At 34.0% G+C, this 13413-nt stretch overlaps 2 protein-coding genes across 4 annotated transcripts; one reads left to right on the top strand and one right to left on the bottom strand.

The window, feature by feature from the left end:
• Positions 1–195: 195 nt before the first annotated feature.
• LOC144839391 (thioredoxin, mitochondrial-like) lies at positions 196–3299 on the top strand. Of its 2 annotated transcripts, none has more exons than XM_078694720.1 (5): positions 196–212; positions 1447–1558; positions 1956–2056; positions 2158–2277; positions 2661–3299. In XM_078694720.1, exons 2-5 carry the CDS (start codon positions 1547–1549, stop codon positions 2890–2892), a joined length of 465 nt encoding a protein of 154 aa, XP_078550846.1. In that variant the 5' UTR covers positions 196–212; positions 1447–1546; the 3' UTR covers positions 2893–3299. The 2 variants fall into 2 exon arrangements, with proteins under 2 accessions (XP_078550846.1, XP_078550844.1); XM_078694718.1 differs by lacking the exon at positions 196–212 and adding an exon at positions 1305–1323.
• A 300-nt stretch (positions 3300–3599) lies between these two features.
• On the bottom strand, positions 3600–13066 carry LOC144839390 (TBC1 domain family member 16-like). Of its 2 annotated transcripts, XM_078694716.1 has the most exons (11): positions 13018–13066; positions 11110–12494; positions 10228–10296; positions 8801–8974; positions 8495–8643; positions 8068–8202; positions 7513–7699; positions 7058–7152; positions 6636–6786; positions 5888–5965; positions 3600–5757 (listed from the first exon to the last, which is right to left on the bottom strand). In XM_078694716.1, exons 2-11 carry the CDS (start codon positions 12436–12438, stop codon positions 5593–5595), a joined length of 2532 nt encoding a protein of 843 aa, XP_078550842.1. In that variant the 5' UTR covers positions 12439–12494; positions 13018–13066; the 3' UTR covers positions 3600–5592. The 2 variants fall into 2 exon arrangements, with proteins under 2 accessions (XP_078550842.1, XP_078550843.1); XM_078694717.1 differs by lacking the exon at positions 10228–10296.
• Between the last annotated feature and the right edge of the window lie 347 nt (positions 13067–13413).

The following is a 13413-nucleotide window of genomic DNA, read 5'->3' as shown; positions in this document are numbered from 1 at the left end:
GCTGTATCTTCTCCTCTCCCCACGTGTCACACGCGCAATCCGCTTTTCTTTATTACACATCCAGTCTCTAGCTAGGCCTAGCCAGATACAGTATGAGAAAGAGGCATGCAAATTCTTAAAAGTATTAAATTTATTAGATCGACTACAGGCCAGGCCTAGTACAGCTAGCTAAACTCAGAGAAATACGTACGAGCCTAGACCTAGTTAGGGAGGTAAGTAAGAAGATAAAAAAAAAAGAATAAATTACTGTCATATTGAAAGATGTGCCATGCCGGGCCGGCTAGGCCTAATGTAGCCTCTAGCTTCCTTAAATTGACTCTCCCTCCAATCATGGAGTAATTCCTTAATCCATGCTCCAATCCAAACTAGAGTTGGCCTAGGGTAGATGTACCAGACTTCGGCAGGTTACAGGGAAATTCGTTATTTACGTGTATTTTTTAAAAGCATCACAAAATATTTTTTGGTAGAGTTTTTAGTATTTATATAAGTAGTAAATACAGTGTAAATTATCAAATAAATATTTATAATTAACAAACAATAATAAAAAATGTGTTTTTTATTTATGTACCAAACCTCGGCATGTGTGTGCCAATCCTCGGCATACGCTGCCCAAGCAAGCCCTGGAATTACGCGCGAGCGATTGCGCAATCGATCGTCGATGAAATAGCAGGCATGGCTAGGCTAGGCCTAGCCATGGCCAGATGTGAAATAAATGAGTCAAAAAACAGCAATATTAACTTTATTTTACCAACAATTATATTTTGAAAAAAAATTAATAAACAACATTGCAAACAATTTAATTTAATTAGTTATTTCCGTTAGGTGCCGAAGTCTGGCACATATCATTAATTATCAACCAAACATCTTAACACCCCTCATAAACCCTATATTTTTTCATTGGTTTGAAAATGGAATATTCTGGAATGTTGCTACACTACAGTAGGAGCCTATTTCAATCCCAGACGTGTCCCTCGTGTGTAATTTTTCATGCCCTGGAACTTTAAATGGAACAGTCACGTGTTAGCTCATTGGTCTATTTTGCTGAAATGTCACTTCCGGTTTTCAGGTTTCAGTTTTTATGGCTACTGGCAGACATGTTTCGCTGATGTCTAGTAAACGATCGGTGGTTTTTATTTACCACCTATAAATAAAGTATATTATACGTTAAGATAAACAAAAAATATCAATTATTTAATTAATTATGACTAATATAAATACAACCTGCCGAAGTTTGGCACATTGCCGAAGTCTGGTACATCTACCCTACTAGGCCTAGTACTAGAGCCTACCACCTCTGCCAGTACCACCTCATGTCTGATGGTAGTAAGTAGGGCCTACAAGTTACGCTAGGAGAGACCTTTAAAATAAACAATTACATTTCCTTTTAAAATCGAAAATGAAAAGTTTTATGTAATATGAATAATTCATGATTTTAAATCCTGGCAGAATCATTCAAGCGGAGCGACACATGTACTACACTGTCACTGTGACTGTGTGCGCGTTTGGTGCTGTTATACTACTACTGCTGCTATATTGAAATATATCTATGAAAAAAGAGGTAAATTGTTTGAATTCATTTACTAGATGGGATATAGGAATGTCATGAAATAATTTCGTACCTACTACTACTATCCTACTACCTCTAGACACCACTTATACGTGATTGAATTAAAACTTAGCTAGGCCTACCTCTCTCTAGTCTAGGTGAGAATACATTTTAGTCAGTCTTCACTGATACTGGTAGGAACCGGTTTACTGTCACAATCATGTGTAGCACTAGACTAGGCTATAGGAGGCCTAGGCTAGAATCTTTCCAAAGCCAATAAAACATAGAGCTACCCGGTTATTTATTTAGAGTAGAGGTCTAATCCTTGATTTTGTTTATTAAATTATTTTAATATTAATATATGAATGAATTATTTATTCAAAATCAATTTTTTTTGTACCACCACCAGTATACTATAAGAATGTCATTGAGCACTGTCTTGCAGCAATCTAGTCGGCATGTTCTGCGACAATTTGTAAAATCAAAAAAGTTTCAACCGGTTTGTTACAGGTAAAATTTTAACATAAAAAAAATGAACATGTTGACAAAATGACGTTATAATTTTATTGTACTGATAGATGTAAAATAATAATATTGCTTTTTGTTTACAGATCTTGTCTTTTGCACACTTCAACTACACAGCAAATATCTTTTAATGTACAAGATGAGGAGGATTTTAAAGCAAGAGTGTTGGAAAGCAATAAACCGGTTCTAGTTGATTTTCATGCAAAGTAAGGCCTTGGGGTGGAGTAAGATTCACATCAAGTAGTAAAATCATACTTCATTTCAAATAAAAAACATAAGAATGTAACAAACATTCCCAGGTCACAGCTTGGAGGACCAAGCATATGCAGGGTAAAACAACACAACAAATACAAAACACTTAAAATAAGAAGGTAAAAATATATCAAAAGGCATAACATTCAGATTGTTATAAAAATTTACAGTTAGAAATTACATTTTTAGGGAACAGTTTTCCCACGTCGATTTAAATCGACGGAACAGGGGTGTTTTTTTTTCTTGCCTTAGTGAATGGAGGCACTCAATACAACGTATAAATATTTTACTTTTACTACTACCATATTGATGTATACTCATCCAATTTATGTTTTAGTTGGTGTGGTCCATGTAAACTGCTTGGTCCTAGATTGGAAGAGGTAGTGTCAAAGTCAAATGACAAGGTCGACCTGGCTAAAGTAGATATTGACAAACTGGTTGATCTTGCAATGCATTACAGTGTATCATCTGTTCCTACGGTGATTGTAATTAAAGACGGGGTCAAAGTTGATCAGTTTATTGGATTACAAGATGCAGAAGTTATAGAGGATATGATCGAAAAAGTCTAAATACCCATCTCCAGTTTTCCTTGATTGTCTTGCATGTACCCAAGATATTATTTAGTTTGCTATGACAGTATTTTGATATTTGAGTGTTACTATTATGTGTATAATTTAAAAAATAATTAATATGACTGCCAATCATAAAATTCTTTTTCATACCAGGGAGGTAGCTGGCGTGATTGTGACAAATTGGTAAATGAACATTTTAGTTGGTACCAATACTTGGTTGAAAGCAGGCCTTAATTTAAATTCTTAATCTGGGTAACCTTACCCACCTCTGCCCAGCACAATTACATTATTGCTTTAGAGTAACTGCAAAATGAATCCTTTATTTATTTAGGGTGTTATTGATAAAAAGGTGAATACTACAAAGAAATGTAAATAAGATAATAAACATTTATAATATGTTTTAACTTAGTTGATTTTATTTTTTGTTCATGACTTTACACACACATAATGAATGAATAATATTCTTAGTTATGTTATAACCATATTCATATTTATGCAAATAAAGCACCAACTCATTTGAATACTACGCAAAAGCAAATTACAGCATTTACCTGTTTGATGTAGATTTACTTTGTCAATAAAGAATACATTTACACAACATATATTTTAATTACCACCTGCACATACCTGTGTATGCAAATAATATCTACCTTATTTGATTAAAGTGTCCTTGCAGATTTAAAATTTCCTTTTACAGTATATCACCATCATATTCAACATGGAATGGTAGTAATAATATTGGAATAGTTTTTACAATTCTGATATCACCCATAGCAGGGAAAAGTGACTGGAGTGTACTGCTTAGTGGTACAGTATTTCAATGAGTTGCGATTGGTTTCAAAAGGCATTAAGTAGAATACATTATTTGCATTAAATTATTTTGCAATGGTTAATTGCATGTTTACTATTAAGGTTTTAATGTTCTACTTTGTATGATTATTGAATGCTCCAGCACGACCATAAAGCAAAACTACATTTATACAATCATCTGCGCATGCTCACAAACTAATCAGTACTGTGATAGCTACTGATCACTACTACAACTACCCCATTACAGAAAGGATGAGGCTACCTATACCACAGTACAGATTGGTTAGTAAGACTTCTTTGGTGTTATGCAATCAATTAGTACCTGTTTTTAGTCGATTAAGTAGGCCTGCCTTATTTTAAAATAATTAAATTTTTCTAATAAACCACAAAACTAGCAAGGATTTAGTTAGTTAGCCCTGAATAGATAACAAAATAATCGTATCACATTCAATTACGAGTAATTTTTTCAGTCTTACACTTATGTCCCCAAACACTATTAAATCATTTACATTATTACATTTATTGCACACAAATCTATAAAAACAAAGAGAGGGGGGGGGGGGGGGGGAGGATAATGGTCACACTTGAATGGGCACAACATTACATTTTGGTAATACTGTACGCCTAATAATGGTGGGATGTTAATACTAATGATATTTTATACTACAAGTGTTCCTCCGATTAAAGGCCACTTTCAGGGTTTAACAGCTCTAGTAATCATCTAAAAATGAACACTAGGCCTGCTACTGTAATATGTTCAATAACCAATTCACATGTACAATTCACAAATTGTAAGGTACATGGATGTCTCCTGTGAGAACCAACATTAGAAAGATCCTTTACAGGCGGCCTCAAAAGATTACAGACTTGTTCCAAAATTTTACATTGATTTAACACAGAAATGCTTCTACTGTACTACTAATCGTACCAAATTAATTCTGTATGTGTACATCAGGTATAAGAAAAATACATGACAAAAATATTATAAACAATTAAATAGAACTGAATTGGAATAACAAGTTTCTTAATATAAACTGTTATTTTTGCTAATTCTGTAGATTTGTTAAATATTTCAAGACAATTTTTAATAAACATAGCTACCATATATATACCTATTGCATAAAGTCTACAGTATCTACATGAATATCAACAAAAAATATATTATTTCTAGCTACCATGGTTAAAAATCTATATCTACATAAATGGTTTCATAAGACTGTCAATCTGGATTAAGTTATGCCTGCCTCCAGTCACAATAATACTGAATTACACTACTATGTATAAATAATAGTACAGATATACAAATATTTATATCGGGACATACTTTAATCATGAAGTAATAATTAATCTAAATAATACTCCATACTTTAATTTAGAATATGGGTTATATTCTACAAAGGGATGAAACCATTGTTTATTTATATTAAATAATTTGAAACAGAATTTATTTAAAGTTTATTTATCCAAGGTGTATCTGTGTACAGGCAATGGAACCTATTAAATATGGAACCTATTAAAATTGGTACTTTCATTTTAGCAATATTTTAATATAACATAAATTCTTATATGAGTAACTTAATACATTAATTATATTTTTAAATTAATGGTATATTATATTGTATTATAATATTCTGTATCTGTATTGTGTATATAATTCTGTGTGGACCTTTTACTTGCTCTTGGTAAATTTTTACCCCACCCTGTGTAACAAAATGTCTATTTTTACCATTCAAAATTGTAATAAAATAATTTAGTCTTCCTTCTTTCTTAAAATATTCTGATCAACTTTTGTCACCCGCTAGAATTCTATGATAACCTGTCCATTACATTTGTTCCCTGAAAAACATCTCTTCATTTGTTAATTTAAAATGAAATTATAGAATAAATTCAATTTATGTGAGGGCAAACATAACCCTCTTCATGGCTGCCTATACATTCCACTTCCGGGACGTGTCCACTATCCCACATTCCTGGTCCACATGTCCGGCAGAGTCCATTCAACTCGCATGAGATTCTTGGTAGAGTACGAAATTGATAAAGCAGACTACGAGCCTGCGAAAGAAAAATATTTCAATTAATTTTGTGAAGTAGTTACTCCAAGTACAGCTATATTTCATGGAGCAGAAGTGTTAGGCAGTTATATTATTTAGATTCTTAGTTTTTATGTAGTAGTAGTACTGACCTTTTTAAGTACAATATCTCCTGACATCTGCATAGCCAAGTTGCTAAAATGTAGAAGCATTTCATCAGATGGTAACTCCTGAAAGCAAATTTATAAAGAAGTTTTAAAAACATAAATGAAATGAAAACAAAATCCATATAGCATATATAACCATCTGCTCAATAGGAAAAATATGATTTATCGAAGACTGACGACCAAATTAAGTCATGTTCGGTCATTGTGTCCATGCAGAAATATTGGCACATGTGTCCTCCTTCTCGAAACAGATTTGATGATTTCTAGTTCCAGGCGACGACGACACATCAATTAACCTAGCTTGGTCATAGGTCCTTGGTCATCGCAAACCGAAAGCTCTGAAGAACTGATTATAAATCACAATCTATCTAGACCTCGCTCAGTGGTTGGAATGACCTATCCTCATGGAATTTGGTAGTGTTTAGAAACATTCATTAAAATGAAAAAACAATCTATTGTTTAAAGGTTTGCATGGTGAAATCAAATCTTGATATAAACTTTGCGGTAAACAATGTGTATATATAGTTCTGAAAAAAACTGTTGAGTCTCTCGACGTTTCAATCAATATACTTTGATCAATATACTCCTTATTATATCAACAATTTAATCAACATTTATAACAGAGTATAGTCGGAATGACATTTTAGAAAAATTAGGGGGTGTGAGATTTTGTACTGCATTAACAATGGAATACAACAAAATAGCGAATCAAAATAAGATTTCTTTTGATTACCTGTTGAACGATATCTTCTCCATAAACTGAGATTATAGCTATACAAATAAATAAATGAAAATAATCAGTCTGGAAATGACTCCAACAAGCTTCCCACATCCGAAGTGCTTCTATCTCAGGAAATTCACGCTTAAAACAAAGCAGGATCCACCTAACACATAAAACACAATAATAATACAATAGTTAAAAAATGGTTAGGACATATTATGTAGAAGGTTGTGAGTTCGAATTTCGATTGGGACGACTTTTTCTCATTCTCTCAGATTTCCTCATCTTTAACGTTTCAAAATTAATTAATTCTCAGTATATCACCAGGAATTCTAGAATTTCTTCTATGCCTACAGTAAATGTATAATAACAGTTCATTTTTATGCATATAAGCAGGCTCGCAATGAACTATACTAAATTGAAGTAAAACTTACCTGTGACAGAATAATAGATCCATGGCATCCCCCAGTTTTTGCAAATGTTTCCAAAATGGTGGTAACATCAATTCAATCAATGAACGCAAGAAAGACTAGTGGAAACAAACATGTGAGAAAAAGTTGAGAAAAGTGTGATGGCACCAAGATTTGCCTGATGGCCATGTGAACCAATGGGTAGTCCACATGCGTTGTGCTTAAAATAAAGATCTTGAACAAGTATACAGCTTTAATAGCATGATAGGCCAACAGTATAGCACCTATAATATTACTTTAGTGGACAGTGGTACTCAAATGCAAGTACCTTATTTATCTATTATTTGCAATTTTTCCCCCAAAAATGCGACATTTAACAATACAAAATCTGTGCCAAGTGTAATGTATGTGTTAAATTTGATATTTTAGTTCAGGCTAGCTGGTATACAGTATGGGCTAAAAATATACTAAAACCTTACCAATTGTTTCTCCATATCATCATCTTTGGGTGAACTAAAAAACTGTGTGTTGTGCATTAAACCAGTAAAGCACCAATAAGTATCAGATTCATTTTGTAACTCAGCTAACACAGGTGCCAACAAGTCAGACATACCTTGTGTGTAACCCATGCTAGGGTTTGCGTATGCAAAATTCAGCAATATATTTCTAAAAGGGGAAAAAACTAGAATAAATTAAAGGTTCATTATATCTTAAAGCTCTGTCTACTCTACAGTATCAAACTAGTTTGACAAAAAATGTGTGATGTGCCCAAATACGGTAGTGATATGATGTAATCATGTCCATATATGGGCACATCACATTTTTTTTGTCACATAAAGTTTGATAGTGTAGACAGAACTTTAGTCTTTACATAGTAAATTTATATTATGATCAGGTGTGTAGGCCTGATTGGGAGAAACGGAACAGCTAGGTAAATGTTCTTTCATTCAACTCATAAAGATCAACACCCCATCATAAACAACTTCTCAAAATTATGTCTATCCATCCAAGTTTACCATAACATTTTCACCTACCTCATAACGTCTATATTACGATTGTTTTTTCCGATGTAGTATTTATGTGAACGATCAGTCCTCACAACGTCTTTATCAACAGTGGATTGAATAGTTCGCCAAAAATGCTCAAATTCAGACTGTGGCATTGATAACCTTAGAATTTAAATGAAAAACAACTTAATCTAAATCAACAAAAGATCTGTGTGCAGCGTTTCATTTCCCACAATTTTTTGAGCAGTGGCGTAACGCAGAGGCCTGAGGGCCCTGGTTTATGAACCCCAAGTGGCCCTACAACGCTGGATGCCACTTATTAATGCCTCTGGACACTGCTCATTGGCCCCCCCATAAGCTCTGGGGCCCATGGGTTTAGCCAGTGAGCGTGCATAGACGTTACGCCACTGTTTTTGAGTATCGTGAATTGTATTTATAGTACAGTAGAAATTACCTTTTCATATCAATTTTCTTGTATATCTTACGGTGTTCTGTTCGTAGTTCATTTCTGAATTGTCTAGTTGACTGAAAGTCATAGAAATGTAGTAGAAATGGCCAGAGATCTTTGCGAACACACTCATCAATTCCACCGAAAAAAATTGCCTAAAAACAGAAACATAATTAGTAAAGTTCTATAGGAGAAAATGTGAAGAGAAATATGGCATAATAATTCTCTAGCAAGTTATTTCTGTACCACATGAACATTTTCTAGAGAAAGACGGCCTATTTCATTAATCAAGTAAGTAGTAGTTTCCAGTACCTTTCTTAGGCCAAATTCATCCTCAATTTGTCCAAAATCATTGAGGTAAGATAGCCATATCTCTTCTGTTATGACATCATACATTCCTTCTTCAGGATGGCATTCTGATTTCTTCCAATTTGGACGAACAATCGAGAATTTTTGACACAATCTATTTGTCTCTTCATCTGCATTCTGAAAAAGAACACCAGTGTATTATTGTAGTCAGCGGCGTACTGAACAACACACTACTTAAGGTTTCTTATTTAAAACTTTATCATTTACACAAATCCTCTGCCTCATTAAACTAATATATAAAAAATCACTTCAAACTTGTGATCACAGCAAACAATATATAAAACCAACAGTGATGAATGGCAGAGAAATATGTAGAAAACAAATGTAAACTATTTATTGTGAATGATGTCCCTCATTGAAAGCATAATGATATTGTTATTTAGCAATTCAATAATAGCACGGTATGAATTTCATGAATATCTAAAAATAATTCACATTTCTTATAATAACGGCAGAAGCAAAATGAGATATGATCAAGAGTAAAAGAACATAATTTCAGAGAGTGAAAAAAAAAACCTTTTTAGTTAATTCTAGTCTTACCAATAATTTTACACCAGATTATATTAATATTATAGACCACCATTAATATACCATTGGCATGGGTGAAATACCCTAATGTACAGTGCGTAAGTATTGTATAATTATATCACCACATTCTAAATTTGATCTAGAAAAATGTTGGAAGTTGATGTTATAGTATAATAAGTTATTTTCTTATTGTCTATAGTGATACAAAAGATTTGACACAGAATTCTGGAATTGAAAGGCAAGTGAAACTGAGTTACTATACAGTACCGTTAAGCAACATAACAATACAACACATAAAGGAAAGTATGTTATAAGCATTTCTAAAAAAACATTAGCAAATACAATGGGATATGGAAGTTTGTAGACAGTGTGCTTCATCTAATTAAAGTCCCAGTGTTTAGAGGTTACAGTACAGTAAGACTTAGGCTGGCGTTTCTATTGTAATAGGCACTAGGTCGCATTCATAGACGCACCGATTCAGTCGCTACATAGAAAGAATACTTCAATAGAACATTCCCAATATAATAAGCTTGTTTGATTGTTGGCATCAATTTTAAAGAAACATGCATTGTTTTTAGCTGTCATTTATTTATTTATTTTATTTTAACCATATTTAATGAGGGTGATCCATCCAGCAGTTGCTGATCATTTGGGACCCTCAGCTGCCCCCTTATAGGGTAGGGTAATTTGGTCTCATCATGGACGTGGTCTTTAACAGGATGTTACAGTACAGCGGTCTTTAATTAGAGAGAAACATACTGTAGTAAACAATTATTAGGCAACCAGGACACACTGACACAATAAATCCAGGGAGGTGTAAACATCTCCCTGATAAATCTTACCAAACGACCTTTGTCAGCAGGAGCGCCGGAAAAGATCCCGGCACCAATAATACCAGCAAACGCAAAGGGCTGCATGTTGAAAAGAACAAAAGGAGAGAAAGCTCACACTTAGCATGTACACAAAAACATTTCCATCAGACATTGTACCAACAGACATCACTAACAAAGCAATGCACAACACTCAGGGACTGTGTCATAAACTCATTACTGTAGTATTATTCTACATAGAGTAATTGCCACTGAATTATTTAATTATTTAATATGAAGGCACAGTACACTGTGGTTACATAATCATCATAATTTACTGTATCATTACAGTACGGTGTTAGTGTTACTACAGCAATGTTGACACTGTCCGAAAGCAACACACAATTTTATGGACTGTGTACAAAACTGAAGTACAGTAAAATAATAGTAGTAATTTTGACAATAAAGCTTGGTTCCTACAAGGACGCAATGCCAGGATGTAAAGGCAACATAAGCGAATTGAATAATGACAACAGTTCAGATAATCCATCGCTTGTGATTGGTAAAATTACTTGCATTTACGTCCTTGCATTGCATCCTAGTGGGAACCAAGCTTAAGTAATACAGTACAACAACAACAAAATACATATTGTCATTCTTGCTATAAGTAACAAGCATTAGACACAATAAAACTCACTAAATAAAATGGTTAACAGAAAACACAAGAAATAGTTATTCTTATGAATGCAGTCTCTAATGTGGTGGCATGGGGTTTGCATTTTCATGCACATTATAATTTTGACATTCATCCATGATAAATTAACAAAACTGTAAAATGATAGTTGATGAGGTTGAGTCGTGAATAAATGATGTGGCAATTCAAGAAAACCTGATGTTTTATTTTATTAACTTTACCTTTAATGTATTTCGTACGGCATACTTCCAATCTCCAAGGATTTCTGCTAATTTTCCAAGACCTGAATGATGAAAATGAAGCACCTTGTACTGACTCTCTTGACTAGCAATTACAAACTGACCATTACGCTCCTCTTTATCCGAGAAAAACAACCTCAAGGATCTCATCTCACCAAGATCAACGGAAAACACCCCGCAGAGTTGATCCCTGGCAGAACCTTGACCTTGAGAATGTGAAGGGCTATCTGACGAGTAGCTAACATAATTTGATGGGAATGTCATGTTATACATCGGTTCATCAGTGCTGTCTTGATGAAACTGATCATTAAAGGGATCGTCACCAGATGCTGGTGTTGAAGGCAGTGACAGAGGATCTTTGTTAGAGGTTGTTGGGGTAGTCGATGATGAAAGACTGTCATGGCGTGGTCCTGGTAAATCTAACTCTTTCAACATCTTCCTTAATGGTGAAGTCTGATCACTGGTTGTGTCAGTTGACTCTGAACTGAAACTTCTATCATCTGGTTTGGTCTCCACGTCTTCAGAACTCATTGTCAGATCAACTGGACGGTCTGTGCTGCTATCTGTTTCATCTTCCTCTACAGCAACGAGCGAAGCTAACTGGTCTTCTACCGGGATTTCACCACTTTCAGACGACTCTGTGTCGATGGATTTTTGGTCTTTACCATACTTCACCTGCTTCTCTTTCTGATTGTCCGATTTATCTACACCAGATGTCTCTCCAGTCAATGTTTCTTTTTCCGTTGTTTCCACAACCTCTTCATGTACTATTTGGATTTCATTTAACTTTTCAGGAACTGAATTTTGTTCGTTTGGCATAGTCTCGCTAACCTCTATCCCGGACTCTGATTGGCTGATAATCGAACCACTTAAACTTTTTCGATCACCTTCAGACTCACTGAAGCTTTTCTCTCCACAAAATGCACTGTCCCTACTAGTTCTATCTTCTTTCGACTCTTCATTATCTTCATCTTTTGTATCTGAAGCTTTATCTTCAGGAACCAGTTTTCTATTTGGTTTGGTTTTCGGTGATCCATGTACAGATGAACTACTGGTCTTATTAATCTTAAGAGTAGAGTTTGGAATCCAAGTAAGAATCAAGGTTGAGCCAGTTTCGCCTTTCTGCTGAGCACGCAATGTTAGATATCCAGGAAAATGTAAAGCATCAGTGGAAAGATGTGACGGAGGATGAACACAGACATTATTCTTACTGTAAATGATTTCACCGTCAAGAGGCGGTGGACGACTTGGGTTCGAATCCAAGATGTTCACATTCAGAAAGTCGCCAACTCTTTTCAGTATAGATGTCATCTTAACTCACCACATTACTACTACACAATGTGGAATTCTCTTCCTCTGCATTCTTTCTATGGAATAATTAAGATGTAAAAATAATATAATTATAATAATTATTCTAATTAGGCCTAGCCCTGAATTAAAGATTAATTCATCAGAATTTTGAAATGCATCTGTACTAAATACTGTAAGACTAAGTTTTGTATACAAACCAAATTTTGATTTAGGCCTCCAGTATTAATTATATAAAATTGTATAAAAAAAAAATGCGATCACCCTTCCTCTGATATCAGACAGTAAGTGTAAAGTCAATACCAAGTCAAGACAAAGAGATGTACAGAGATGGTAGCCTCCTTCCTCCTTCACTAACATACAGTCAGTCACTAGGCCTATCTTATGACTTCTGTCATGTGTCAGTCCACCACCACCATTGATTTTAATGCCCTCGACCAAGCTTAGCTTTTAATGACGATTTAATGGCACTATCCATAGCATTAAATTAAACAATCGCATGTACCTGTAACATTTACTCATAAATTTTGCAATAATATGATAATAATAATTTTTTTTAAATAAAATACGTCGATATTTTACCTTTCTTTTTCGGTCGAAATATCAGCAACCTGTTTTCATTATTATGTATGGCGCCCTCTATAGACTGTTTTCCATCATCATTATTATTTAGCTAGTGATAAATTATTCTCATATGTACTTATTTCTCCTCTCTTGCGCTTTCCCTCCCCCTTTTTTATGCAGTGGAGGATCCAAGATTTCTATTTATTGCTGAACTTAACTTTAAGTATATTAAACAAGGAATTAAATTATAACTGAAACATATTCCTGTAGCTGATTTTCGTTTTTATTTTTAAATAATCAGATACACTTTCAATTTTTAGTTTATATTTAATTTTCAATTTGAGGAAACCCATAGCATCAAGTCGTAGAAAAAATGTCACGTTCATTAATTAATAATAGCATTGGTCCTCAGTG

This window comes from Antedon bifida, chromosome 4 (genome assembly GCF_963402885.1).
Source record: "Antedon bifida chromosome 4, ecAntBifi1.1, whole genome shotgun sequence".
NCBI classification, from domain to species: domain Eukaryota; kingdom Metazoa; phylum Echinodermata; class Crinoidea; order Comatulida; family Antedonidae; genus Antedon; species Antedon bifida.
This window is presented reverse-complemented; position numbering and strand designations above follow the sequence as displayed.

What these genes read in the sequence shown, in the direction of transcription:
- LOC144839390 (XM_078694716.1), bottom strand. Translation starts at nt 12,438, where the DNA reads ATGACATCTATACTGAAAAGAGTTGGCGACTTTCTGAATGTGAACATC. An exon ending in ATGAATTTGGCCTAAGAAAG is followed by an intron (nt 8,644 to 8,800) that starts GTACTGGAAACT and finishes TTCTGTTTTTAG; the next exon opens with GCAATTTTTTTCGGTGGAAT. An exon ending in AAGAAAATTGATATGAAAAG is followed by an intron (nt 8,203 to 8,494) that starts GTAATTTCTACT and finishes TTAAATTCTAAG; the next exon opens with GTTATCAATGCCACAGTCTG.
- LOC144839391 (XM_078694720.1), top strand. An exon ending in TTTCAACCGGTTTGTTACAG is followed by an intron (nt 2,057 to 2,157) that starts GTAAAATTTTAA and finishes TTTTGTTTACAG; the next exon opens with ATCTTGTCTTTTGCACACTT. An exon ending in CTAGTTGATTTTCATGCAAA is followed by an intron (nt 2,278 to 2,660) that starts GTAAGGCCTTGG and finishes TTTATGTTTTAG; the next exon opens with TTGGTGTGGTCCATGTAAAC.